General features: G+C 40.5%; 1 protein-coding gene across 4 annotated transcripts in view; it reads left to right on the forward strand.

Annotated features, from left to right (window-relative positions):
- RARB (retinoic acid receptor beta) overlaps positions 1-14,349 on the forward strand; it is a 1,055,941-nt gene that overhangs the window by 899,072 nt on the left and 142,520 nt on the right. For 3 of the 4 annotated variants that reach the window (XM_082257327.1, XM_082257328.1, XM_082257329.1), the window contains one exon: positions 11,575-11,716. In XM_082257327.1, the coding sequence (XP_082113453.1) occupies positions 11,575-11,716 (142 nt within the window). Of the gene's footprint in view, positions 1-2,826; positions 2,913-11,569; positions 11,717-14,349 lie in introns of all 4 variants that reach the window. The other variant, XM_082257330.1, reaches the window with a different exon arrangement.

Raw genomic sequence — 14,349 nt, forward strand, 5'->3', positions numbered from 1 at the left:
CAGAATGAACACTATGGGGTTGATTTACTAAAACTGGAGAGTGCAAAATCTGGTAGAGCTCTCCAGTTTTAGTAAATCAACCCCTGTACCTTAAAGCGGAGTTCCGGGCACAAAAAAGATTTTTTTTTTTTTGTGCCCCTCCGCTAGGTATGCCGCACCTGAAAAGGAATTGGATAGTTATTTTTTTTTTTTTGTTTACTCACCTTTTTATTGACGATCGTAAATACTCACCTATGACAGCTTCCTCCTCCAGCGCCGAGGCTCACCCCGTCACTTCCTGCCTCGCGATGATTCCTGGGAGCTAAACGTCATAGCTCCCAGGAATCAATGCGCCGCACCGGCCCCGCTCGTCATTTCTGGGCGACGCCGCATTCCCCTGCTAAACAGCTTCTGGGCATGCCCAGAAGCTGTTTAGGAATGCGGCGCCGCGCCGGAAGTGACGAGAGGGGCCGGTGCAGTGCATTCTGGGACACGAAGACGCGGAAGAAGACGGAGAAGAGGACCGCGCCGGCTTCAGCTGCCCACAACCGAGATGGAAACGCTGTGGAAGAAAATTTCTAAGTAAGTATTTCTTCTAAAAGGTAAGTGCGAACCGGGACAGATCAGAGGCTAGCCATTGTGGAATGTGCTAGCCCTGACTGTCCCGGGGGTATGTTCATCCAAAAAACGTTTCTCTGCCCGGAACTCCGCTTTAAGTTTCCCAATTAGATGAAGCCCCATCTACTAACTCAATAAGGTCTACCCTTTTCTTGTGACTTTTTACTAGTAAGTGGATGTGCTGTTGTCTAATTGTAGTAAAGGTTTTTGGTTTGGTAGACAGGGTACAGAGGCTCAGAGCTTCACGTCCTGCATAAAATCATTGTCTTCTGCTTTTACATCATTACAGAAATCTTTGTTGACTATAAATATCCTTTACAAAAAGTTGCAGGGATATAGAGGCAGTCCTCGAGTTACAAACATCTGGCTTACATACAACTTGTATTTAAGAACGGAAGCAGCGTGGTGTCACGCTGGTCCCAGAAATCTTGCTGCTCACCACATGCTACCACCTACTGTCTGGCAGATGCTGCCACCTACTGTCTGGCAGATGCTACCACCTACTGACTGGCAGATGCTACCACCTACTGTCTGGCAGATGCTACCACCTACTGTCTGGCAGACCTGTCAGCAATCCCAAATCACTGCATTGCCATTTAACCGTTCCTTATGCTATTCAAAACAAAAAGAGTTTTTGGCTGGAGTTACATTTAAAAGATGTACTTATACCTGTACCTGTTCCAACTTACATCCAAATTCAACTCAAAGTGATTGTAAAGTCTCGTTGTTTTTTTTTTTTTTTGGTTTTTTTTTTTATAACAAACATGTTATACTTACCTCCTCTGTGCAGTTGGTTTTGCACAGAGCAGCCTGGATCCTCCTTTTCTCAGGTCCCTAGTTCTTGCTCCTGGCTCCTTCCTCCTGTCGAGTGCCCCCACAGCAAGCAGCTTGCTATGGGAGCACCCGTGCTGTGCTGCAGCTCCGTGTGTCCATTCAGACACAGAGCTGCCATTTGGCCCTGCCCCCTCTCTCCTGATTGGCTCACTCACTGTGATTGACAGCTGCATGAGCCAATGGCGCCACGGCTGTATCTCAGCCAATCAGGAGGGAGAGTCAGGGGAGGGGCGAGGGACTTGGGGACATCACTGGAAAGAGAGGGGGCACAGGTAAGTATTAGGGGGGCTGGGGAGGCTGCTACACACAGAAGGCTTTTTATGTTAATGCATAGAATACATTAAGATAAAGAACCTTCCTGCCTTTGCAACTCCTTTAAGAACAAACCTACAGAACCTATCTTGTTCATAACCCGGGGGAGCTGCCTGTACTTGAACCAGTTCATATGCTCAGCAGGGTTTCTAAGCAATGAGGTTTTCTATGCAAATATTGTTTTCTAGCATATAAAATCTAAATCCAGTTTGTACAATGTACAAATGTTAACTGCAGTTTTAAAACACATTAACCTTTTTTTAATGTATAAAGTCACTCATATATTCACTAGAAAGGTATAAAATCTCCTAGCGAGATAATAGTTGGCTATGAAGGTTAGAAGTATAATGTGATCCATGCCTAATCAATTTAGGCGGTGTTCAAATTGGTGCAGGATCAGGCTAAGCATGCCTCATTGGCACAGGCATACAACCATGTATTAGGCACAGTTCAGGTACAAGCCAATACAACTAGGTAGCACCATTAAGTGTTTGCCAAGGTTTAAAAGCAGACCCTCAGACCACTGCACTGCCCACAAACTATCCCTGGATGTGCATATTGCAAGAAATCTATCCAGAAGTACCTTTCAGGCCTTATAAAAGAAATGTTTTAATGTAAAGTGTTGTTCCACTAAGGTATGAAATGGTACGGTTAATCTAGTTTTACATGATAGGATAAAAACATACCTAAGGTGGCTGGGCACTTTGTGATTTTTTTGCTGCATAATAATAGTCTAAAGAATAGACAGGCAATACATTGAATAAAGTAGAGGCAAGAAAGCCCACTGCGGACTTCATCCATACTGTGATATACACAGACAATGCAAGGCAGACCACTCTAGGGAGCACACAATAAAGCCGGGAGGCCAATTTGCTCCTTAGCTGTGAAGAATTATGAAATGCATTGGTTTATATTTTATAATGACTTACAGCTCTTTTTGGCAGTGAAGCTTATTGATACTTACTGTGAAATATTTAGCAGAGCTAAGTACCATTATATTTAGCAGGTGGTTTTACAGTTATCAACAAATGTGTACTTTTCAGCAGATATTCTCTAAATTATACTCTCCTTACTGCCCATCAGGGACGCCTCCAGAAAATAAACCAACATCGGTACCTTTTGGTGGCTATTTTTCACGGCAAAGAAGCAGCGTTTGTAGCAAAATAAAGATAAGTAGCTATAGATATTACCGGTACTTACCATTTGCTAATGGCTTATTCTGAATATTGTCTGTGCATGGGAAATACGGAAAATATATAAATAGCGTATACTTTAAAACATGCTTTAGATTTAAGAATAATAGAACAAGTTACACAGTTAGACAGAATATGCATTAAATATATTTTGCTGTAGATGTAGGCCATTTGTCATATGATTCATTGGGTTTGAGAGTTTAAAGCCATTCACAGAAAGCTTGCATTAACTGATTGTGGCTTTTTGAATTCTATCGTTTTTTTGTGATTTATTTAAGTTGTCTGACTTATTTGGTAGAACCGACAGAGGTCTTTGTAATGTTTAAAAAGTATTTCTAAAGACAGGTTTTCTTAATTGTGAACTTTTATATAATTTAGTGAAACTATTTCAGGACATAAATATCTCTTAAACAGTTTCCGACATTTTTGGAAAACATGTTTCACTAATCTGACCACACCAGGCTGCCAATAATGTAAAATGTATTGGTTGCTTGGTGGGGGGGGGAGGGGGGGTTGTTGCATATCAGGGCACTATGACAATAAAAAAGGCCATGCAATGGGCATTCTAACCTAAATAACTGAAATCCTATTTGAGTTGATATAGATAGCGGAGTAATAGTATGGCTCTCAAAGGTAGCAAGTGCTACTATCCAGGCACTGGTTCAAAACTGCTTGTTTTACAGTATGTCCAATGAATGTAACAAACCAATGAACTAAAATTTAATGTTGGTGTTCATTCAACAAAACAGTATAAAATACTGAGGCATTTTGTGTGTTCGCAGATCTTTCCCGTCCTCAGGGCTCTGTGAAAACAAAAAATATGTTGGATGTTTTATATTGTCTTGTTGAATGAACACCAATATTTAAAACTTTTGGATTCTCAGTTCATAGGTGTGGAACTTTCATTGGACTTTGTACAAGTGGTTACCAAACTTTGGGTCCCCCAGTCAAAGGGTACCAAGTTTGTGTTTTGAGAGCAGCCTCACCAAAGTCATTGTGTTTTTTTTTTAATTTGTCTGACCCTCTTTAATCATAAGCCATTGATTAGCTTATTCAAGCTCCTCAGTCACACATGTTCCCTATGCAATTATATAGCATTACAGTTTATGCTACATTATCTGATTCATTTGTGTGTATAGGAGATGTTATTTTATTGAGACAGTGGTGTACTTTATTAAAATGGTTGTAAACCTTAAAAATGAAATATGAACAAAGCATTTCCCTCTATAGTGTGTGCCTGTCTCACTTAAGAGCCCTAAGTGCCTGCTGCTTCGTTCCTCTGCTATCAGCATAAATTACTTCTGCCAAGTTTTCCTGACACCAGAAAAAAGGTGACAGGGAAGGGACCTTAAAGCGGAAGTAAAGTTAAAAAAATAAAAATCTACTCCTTGCAACGCACATTAGAACATTATGAAAGTCTTACCTTGAAACGAAGGTCACCAGTGGCACGCTGTCACCACTGACAGGGCTTCCATCTTCACCCGGTCTCTGGCCGTCTGACTGGCCTAGCCAAAAAGATGTCACTCCAGTGTATGCACACCTGAGTCACTCCTTACGGCACAGGGCTCTGAAGGAACAGGTATGCTGTTTCTTCAGGGTGCATGTGCCGGTGGGGGTCAACGGCGGCAGGGACACTGAATATCTCCCTAAACAGTGCACATTTAGGAGATATTCCATGTGGGTAGATGTGTCCAGGGGGACTTTACTACCACTTTAAGCTGATTGACAGCCTCAGCTCTGTTCCTGTGAGCTGTGTGGAGGAGGAGGGGTTGTCTCTTCTCTCAAACCAGCTCTCAGAGTTCTCCTCAACTTCAGATCTCTGCCCCCTTTTTTCTGAACTCTCGGACAAGCTTTATAAATTCTGCACTTTGAGTGGCTGTAGAGGAGAGAAGACGAAGATAAACAGGTACTACTTATGTAGTAGGATATGTTTAATCTCTGTGTATATTAGGAATCTGTGGTGGAGTTTCTGAAGCCATATTCCAGTTTGCAGTGGTTTATCCGATTGGTAATACCCAAATAGCTGTTCTTGCTTTGGAACCAAATCCATAGGCCCACCTTCCTCCATTATTGTCCCTCTTTTAGATCTGATGTATAGATTTGTATCAACAATATATTGTGGAACTACTAGAAGTTAATATGTACATCATGTACAACCTCTGAATAAAAGCTTGTTGTGAAAAAGTGATTGTATTTTTCGGAACCTTTTTTTTTGCTGATGTTGATATTTGTAGCTGTGAAAATTATTTTTTTACCAATGAATTCTTCATAGTCTGCATGAATGGAGGTGTGGCAGAGGTTTGTCTTTTGCTTAAAAAACAGTTTAGTTTAGAATGTTAAGGAGTATGGAATTTTGTTCAGTAAGCAGTGTTCCAAAAACCACTTTTGCTTTATTGAAATGATTTAAAAAATTGCAACTGTGTGCTAGGTTGTGTCACCATTGAAGGCAAGGTAGACACGAGCTGTTGGTTGAAATGCAATACTTATGATATAAACTTAGATCCCCCATTTATTCCACTGGAAACAAAGATATGACACTCTGAGACGCAGTGATGGTTTCATCAATAGAGGAGTTATGCTGGCTCAGTTTAAACACTATGAATGCAAGACGAAGCTGAGCTGTGTTAAGTTGTTAAGAACGTAAGCCGATAAGACATCCAGTGTTCTACCTGTTCTTGTCAGGGCTTCCAGAACAAATGAATGACCTTACTCATCCCATATCACAGGATAAGATGTAAATTGGAATAGGGATTTTTGCCAAGGCTGAGCTGAAAGCCCCCGTACAACTTACCAAAACACTCCAACATTCTTCTGAGAACAATAAAGGATGTTAGTTTAATATCAGGTCAAATTCATTATCTTCTGCATTAACCCTTGCTCTTCCCAGTCCAGCCTACTATTATGTTCAGATTTAGTTAGTACTGCTTCTGTTTTATGTGAATTTATAATTGATTCAGATTTTATGTAAATTGGCAGTTAATGCATGTGTGTATCCGGAAGAACGTTAATCAATAATTTTGTAGCCTGGCCAAATAAAAGACTTTAAGGGCACTATATGAAACACATTTTTTCTTAAAAATTAATATTTTATATTAATTGGTGCAAATTTTATTATTTCATGCCCGCTCTCATGGGCAATTACAGGGCTGTCTATACATATTGTTTGCGGCTTTTACAGTTGCGGGGCAGTGGAATGTAGTATAGCTCAAAACGTTTCTTGGATACATGATTTCCCTTCATTTGCAGCATAGAGAAAAGGGGAAAACTGGATAAATACACTGGAATAACAGACATTTAATAAGCTAATATCAATAACAATATCAATACAGAGCATACAATATATTAATATCAATAATAATATTAATAACAATCAAATAATGTATAGTAAAGTAATACATAATAGACTAGTTAAATGCAGTACCTGTCCTCCAATCTCCGTTTAGGAGTTCAGAAACCCAAACTGCATGCCGTTTGCCATGACATTGTATTACGCCCTTCCATCTCTTTGCACTGGAATTGGTAGTGACCAGCTTGCAGGATGCCTTGAATTGACATCTAAAGCCTAGTACATATGGGAGGAATGCTGGGTGGCATCAGTCAATAGAAACCGTCCAACATTTGGCTGTGTGTACTGCAGCCAGTCTGTTCAGTCAGCTTCTGTAGTAGGGGAATGACCAAAAAAAGTCTGCCAATTGGCTCCTGATCAGCATTCTCAGCCAGGTAAAGAGGCCGGGTGCGGCCAATTAGGGGCCATATACAGTATAGGAGGGACGTGTTCTATCCCTGACACAGCACCTTCCCTTGATTTTTCACAGCACCAGTCAGTACCTATCATCAGGATCTCCAGAACCTTAAGGTATTAATGGATTACTTGATACTTTTTGTATTTTTAAATAAAATGTGTTTTATAAATTGCCTTTAAAGTTCCCCACTTTGAATGTATTCTTTTTGATAATTATTTATGTTGTCATGGTATATCAAGATGGGCACAGGAGCTAAAGAAATAGCGTCCAAAGTTCATGCTGCCCCAAGTGCAATGGGCATAGGGGCTAAAGAAATAGCGTCCAAAGTTCATACTGCCCCAAGTGCAAGTAAAATAAGATAAATAAGCGTAATATGTATGCTATCAATTAGCTATATCTTCTATGTCTTTTCCTCAACTTCGGGGAGGCATTCCATCCGCTCAGCATTTGCATATATAAGGAAAAGAGAACCAAAAACGGGGAAAGAGAACAGAAGGTGAAAAAGCAAAATGAAATGTTTTTTTATTATTTTTATCAAAAGAGCAAATATACAAAAACACTTCCCTTATCAAAACAACCATCTTGATACCTCTTTAAGGTCTCTTTTACATGACCATAAAAAAGATGCATATACAAGCATTTTTTAATCGTGGATCTTCATGCAGCTTCATTGTTTTCAATGGAACAACTCACACAGGTCCGTAAAATGACCTGCTTATAGATCTGTAACACAGAATCCAAAAATCTGCATCTAAGAACATGCGCTTTACGTGCTTTTGCATATAAACATGTTTTCGCATTTGTAAGAGTGTAATTTATGTCTAAACAAAGGGGGAAAATAAAGTTTCATAAATAAGAAAAAAAAATGATGTACAACATACTTGTCTTTACGCAGTGAAATCGTCTATACACAAGTATTTTACTGATCGTTATGCAGGAACTTGTTTCCTAGAAAATAACATTAGTAAAATGTTTACAGGCAACACAGTGGCTAAGGCCTTGTTAACATGGCCGTAAAAATGTTACTGTTGTGTTTACTAGGAAAAAAAATTCCTGCGTAATAATCAGTAAAATGCTTGCATATATTTGCATTCATATGCTTAAAGACGTGTACGTGTACATAACTTTATGATGGTTTATGTTTCCCCTTTGTTTAGACTTAATTTGCAGTCTTACAAATGCATTTACATGCGCTTATACACATAAGCGTTTAAAGCACATGCTCCTAAAAACACATTGTGGATTCTGTGTTACAGATCTGAAAGCAACTCATGTTTACGCACCTGTGTAAATGGCTCCATTGAAAACAGTGCAACTGCATTCAGATTTGTAATCACAACACACGTGAATATGTATTTTTTTTTATGGCCACGTGAATGAAAGTGGTTAGCACTTCCACCTGGCAGCACCTGGTATACCAATTCCGCCTGGCATTACCAATTAACCTGGTAGGTTAAGTGGCTTCTGTCTAGATTGGCCCTAGTATGTGTATGTATGAATGTAATGAATTGGAGCTCTTAGATTGTAAGCTTCTTGAGGGCAGGGACTAATGTGAATTTACAATATATATGTAAAAAGAAAAAAGTACATCCCTGTGAATAAAGCCTTATTGTGCTTTTTAAACCCAGCACCTATTATAAACCACTGTGTGAAAATAATTAAACCACTGTTAAACAGACAAAAAAAAATATGGAAGTTGGTGGGATACAATTGTAAGTGTACAACAAGTTATATCTACCCTTCATATAAAAAACCCCCAATTATATTAGGGAATTTGTCATTGGTTTCATATATACCCTAAGGAAAGCAGAATTGATATGTTTTGCGCTGTTACTGTTCCCAAGAACTGTTATATAAATTACCCATAGCAGATATTTCAAATAAATCCTTGGAGATCAAGCTTTCTAAATAATTCTCAATTCACCTGCCCATACTATATAATTATGTGAAGTTTCAGAAACCTCAAGGATAGGTAAAGGAACATCCTTAATTATAAAACTACCCCCTATCTTAGTCCTCATTCGGTCCAGCAGCAGCGGCTCTCCCCCCACTTCCCAGTCTCGCAGGCTTTGCTGGTGGGGGGTGGGGCCGAACTACTCTGTCTGTGTCTATGGACACAGGCAGCTTGGCTCAGGATTGAGCCCACAGATGTGCCACAATATGGTGGCATACTGAGAATAGGGGGAGCAAGGAGCAGGGACCAGAGAAGAGGAGGATCTGGGCCACTCAGTGCAATTCTATTGCACAGAGCAGTAAGTATAAACGGACTTGTTATTAAAAAATAAATACGTTTATAATCACTTCAAATAAAAGCAACAGCAAGGGAAAAATAGTAGAATAAAGTAAAATGGGACATTTTGTGATTCCAAATTGATTTCGCCCACACTGCTACTCTAAGCACCTTTCCTTGACGGCTTAATAAGTACACCCTTACCTGTCTCTTGCTCTCGTTACTTCCTACTGTAGATTGAAGATCAACCAGGCACTTTCTCCATCAGCAACATTCTATACTGGGTGCAAATGGCTATTCTTTTTTCCACAAGCCTAGAAGAAGGAAGGGTTCTCCTTTAAGTTATATAGAGAAAAGGTTGCAGATGCACAGTACATTAATGCCCACTAGCTTAGTGGAAAATAGAATAATTGCCAATCAGACGCATGAATAAGGTTGCCTGGTAATATGAAGCCGTTGGGTCCTATCTTACTGTGGGTATGCGCACAGCCTTTTCTGCATAGGCCTTTAAACTGAATCGGTTTTCTTGTGGGCTTGTGCACAATGGAAGTTTGTCAAAATGTAGACCATTGGCCCTTGGATGAGGTTGCCTGCTGATCTGAAGTCTGTAGTGGAGGCTATAGATTGCATAGGGAAGGTGAGGGGTAAGATGGGAATGGAAGTTTTTAGGTATATATGTTTAACAAGCAGAGAAGTGGGAGAAAACTGTTGAGCAAGCACAAATCTTTTCCCCTAATTAACACTAAAATAACAAGTTCTAACACAGGGGTCTCCAAACTTTGTAAACAAAGGGCCAGTTTACTATCCTTCAGACTTTAGGAGGGCCGGACTGTGACCATTGGGAGTATAAATTGTCCTGGCATCCGTGGGAATAAACAATGCATCTTTGGGAGGAATACTGCCCATCATTGGTATCAGTGGAATGAATTGTGCCCCATTGTTGGTGTCAATGGGAGGAATAGTGCCCCATTGTTGGTGTCAATGGGAGCAATAATGCCCCATTTTTTGTGTTAGTGCGAGGATTAGTGATCCATCATTGGTATCAGTGGGAGGAATAGTGCCCCATCATTGGTATCGGTGGGAAGAATTGTGCTCCATCGTTGGTGTGAATGGGAGGAATAGTGTCCCATTATTGGTGTCAATGGGAGGAATAATGCCCCATCATTGGTGTTAGTGGGAGGAATACGGTCCCACTATTGGTATCAGTGGGAGGAATAGTGCCCCATCCTTGGTGTCAATGGGAGGAATAGTGCCCCATTATTGGTGTCAATGGGAGGAATATTGCTCTATCATTGGTGTTAGTGGGAGGAAAAGTGACCCATCATTGGTATCGATGGGAGGAATGGTGACCCATCATTGGTATCAATGGGAGGAATGGTGCCCCATCAATGGTATCAGTGGATGGGATAGTACCCCATCATTGGTATCAGTGGGAGAAATACTGTCCCATTATTGGTATCAGTGGGTGGAATAGTGCCCCATCATTGGTATCAGTGGGAGAAATACTGTCCCGTTATTGGTATCAGTGGGTGGAATAGTGCCCCATCATTAGTATCAGTGGGAGGAATAGTGCCCCATCATTGGTGTAAGTGGAATGAATAGTGCCCCTTCATTGGTATCAGTGGGAGGAATAGTGCCCCATCATTGGTAGCAGTGGGAGGAATAGTGCTCCATCATTGGTATCAGTGGGAGAAATAGTGCTCCATCTTTGGTATCAGTGGAAGGATTAGTGTCCTGTTGTTGTCAGTAGCAAGAATTATGCCCCGCTGTTGGTGGTGACATTGGGAGGAATAGTGTCTTGTATCATTGGAAAAAAAAGTACTCCAAGCGCTAGAAAAAGACGAGCAAAGTGGCGCATCTGGACCGCTGCTCTAATACAATAATAGTGTAAAATAGGGTCCTGCCTTATGTAAATATCAAAAATACAGTATATACCAAATGTATCAAATAAATATTAAAACCAATATATCATTGTATGTTGGTATTCATTGATGTTTTTTAATATATTGGGTACATATTTTTATTATTTAAATATGTGCAGATCTCTTAATGAATCCCTATTATTTAAGGGGTATTAGGATAATTTTTATATAAATGTTGTTGCCCTGTAAGTTGAATTTTTAGCTTGTGCATGGATGGACATCTGGTACGCAAATCTTCTGTCCCAACCATGGATGTTATTAGGCCATAAGGGTCATGTATGCCATGCCATCCTTATCTGGTATTTAAAATGCTTTAGTATGTTTTACACCATTATATTACTCAGTATATTGAATTGAAGGTAGTAAGGTGCTTATCATTTTGTGCTTTAGTCAATGCTGCTGCAATACTAGCATTTTCCTGAACAGGTTAAACTTTACACTAAACTTCTTTCCATCTGGCCATCAGAAGGTATCATACAGTTTCTCTACAGGTACTTATACCCTGTATCAGTTTCCTTGCTCCACATCATAATCTGTTCAATATACTTCAGTAGTAAATTAAGCAGCTCACTCTAAGCAGCAAGGAAAACGATACAAAGCCTTTAATTTTTTTATATGGGTTTTGAAGGGTCACATTATCCAGCATATCCATTTAATGATGTTTAATTAGCTAAATAGGGCAATCTGTGGATAGTATACCAAATGGGTGTTTCATGTGACTCTTTCTGCCTGTCTCACTCCAGGGCTTCTTCCGGAGGAGTATTCAGAAGAACATGGTTTACACGTGTCACAGAGAAAAGAACTGTGTTATCAATAAAGTGACACGCAATCGCTGCCAGTACTGCAGACTACAGAGGTGCTTTGAAGTGGGAATGTCCAAAGAATGTAAGTTGACTGCTAGGTATTCTTGATTTTATCAGTAACAAAGACAAAATATGTTGCATTTATAAAATGATTTGGGTTCATGTCTGGTCTTTTCCCACCAGTGTCACTTAAACAAATTCTACAATGAACAGTGTTGTTATACCTCCCAAATTAACATGAACAAAATATATTGCCAATCTATGAAAATAAATGTAGTAGAAATGGGCCTCATATGGAAAAACCGAATAAAACAAAAGCTGTCTGTGAATTCCCAAGAAAAAAAAATTGTAATATTTTTTTCAGTTTGTATTTTCATGTGGTATAACAATATATAAAGTTATCAAAGCAATTTGGTTGGGAATATTAAAATGATTGGTTTTTGTTCCTCCACAGATTATAGCAGGCCCATACACCTGCACACTTGCTCATTGTAAAATCAGGTCTTTAGAACTGAACCCCAGGCAGGCAGGCAGCCATATTCTTATCTAAGACACAAATATATATGATCCATTTTGCCTGGTGAAGGATTTGTATTTCTTTCAGCAATGCCTGTGATCCAGGAACCCCAGCCATTGAGCATTGCCATATCCCATTTCATGTAACCGCCCTGCAGAGTAAACTGCATTGGACATGCCCCAGACTGTAACAAAAAAATTAGGGAACAGCAGCACACTGTTGAGATTTTCACTCTCTTCTGTTAGAAAGCTTTAAGGCTGGGTTCACATATGTGCTAATTGGATGCAGGTTTTCGTCGCATCCAATTCGTATGACATGCAAGTGTGACCGGCTATCAATGGAGCCGGTTCACACAGGTCTGGGGCGACCGCAGTTCGCATTCCAAAAGGGACCTGTGCATGTTTGGGTCTAGTTCAGGTGCAAATTCAGGCAAAGATTCTGACCCGATTCACACCTGAACCGGTGAACAGGAACGCACCGGACCCCATGTTGGGAACCGTGACCGCACATATGTGAACTCGGCCTTAGGTGGCCAGCACTGTGCAATACTAATTACTGAGTTATTACAGGAGACCAATCCCAAGAAAGGTTTAGGTCCTTTTGCCGCTCACAAACATATATTTTATAATTTTAATGAATTAAAGTGGAGTTCCGGGCACAGATGTCATTTTTTAATGAACATACCCCCGGGACAGTCAGGGCTAGCACATTCCACAATGGCTAGCCTCTGATCTGTCCCGGTTCGCACTTACTTTTTAGAAGAAATACTTACTTAGAAAATTTCTTCCACAGCGTTTCCATCTCTCTTGTGGGCAGCTGAAGCCGGCGCGGTCCTCTTCTGCATCTTCTTCCGCGTCTTCTTCTCCCAGAATGCGCCGCACCGACCCCTCTCGTCACTTCCGGTGCGGCGCCGCAATCCTAAACAGCTTCTGGGCATGCCCAGAAGCTGTTTAGCAGGGGAATGCGGCGTCGCCCGGAAGTGACGAGCGGGGCCGGTGCCGGCGCATTGATTCCTGGGAGCGATGACGTTTAGCTCCCAGGAATCATCGAAGCGCAGGAAGTGATGGGGGGAGCCGCGGCTCCGAGGGAGGAAGTACCCTGAGGTGAGTATTTACGATCGTCAATTACAAGGTGAGTTTTAAAAAAAAAAAATCGAACTATCCAATTCCTTTTCAGGTTAGGCTGAACTAGCGGACGGGCACAAAAAAAAAAATATTGTTTTTGTGCCCGGAACTCCGCTTTAATAGCTGAATTAACTAGTGTTATTCTTCCTTTTACTTGAGTTTAGCACATCAGTTCTATTTTAATCCAAACTACTTTAACCACTTAAGCCCCGGAGGATTTGGCTGCTAAAAGACCAGGGTTTTTTTTGCGATTTTTTACTGCGTGAATTTAACGGACAATTGCGCGGTCATGCGACGCTGTACCTAAACTAATTTGACGTCCTTTTTTTCCCACAAACAGAGCTTTCTTTTGGTGGTATTTGATCACCTGTGCAATTTTTTGATCATGCGCTATAAACAAAAAAAGAGCGTCAATTTTGCAAAAATAACAATATTTTTCACATTTTTTTATATGAAATTTCCCAAAAAAAATGTAAAAATCAAAATTTTTTAACATTTTCAGCCAATTTATTTTATGCTACATATGTTTGGTAAAAAAAAACGCAAAAAGCGTATTTTGATTGGTTTGCGCAAAAGTTATCGCGTTTACTAACAAAGGGAAAGATTTTTGTCATTTTTGGTGTTTTTTTGTTTTTTTAACGCGTAATGGCGGCGATCTGCAATTTTTTTTTTTTGCGCTACTGCGACATTGCGGCGGACAGATCGGACCCTTGACTGACATTTTTGACACTTTTGGGGTTACCAGTGACTTTACTGCAGTAATCAGTGCTATACATATGCACTGTTACTGCAAAAATGACACTGGCAGGGAAGGGGTTAACTGTATTGGAGAGGGAGGGGTTAAGTGTGTCCTAGGGGCGTGTTTCTAACTGTAAAGGGACATGGCTATTGGTGTAAAAACAGAGATCAACGGTTCTACATAGTAGAACCATCTGATCTTCCTTTCTCCCTTCACCGGAGCGATCGTGAGTGACCGGCGGACGATCGGGTCTGCCTGTCACACGCACTGACTTGTCAGTGAATGAGCCATTGGCTCACAAGTCATTGACAGGCGAGTGACGTACCCCTACGTCA

Source organism: Pelophylax lessonae (assembly GCF_965119305.1).
Source record: "Pelophylax lessonae genome assembly, chromosome: 5".
Classification (NCBI taxonomy): domain Eukaryota; kingdom Metazoa; phylum Chordata; class Amphibia; order Anura; family Ranidae; genus Pelophylax; species Pelophylax lessonae.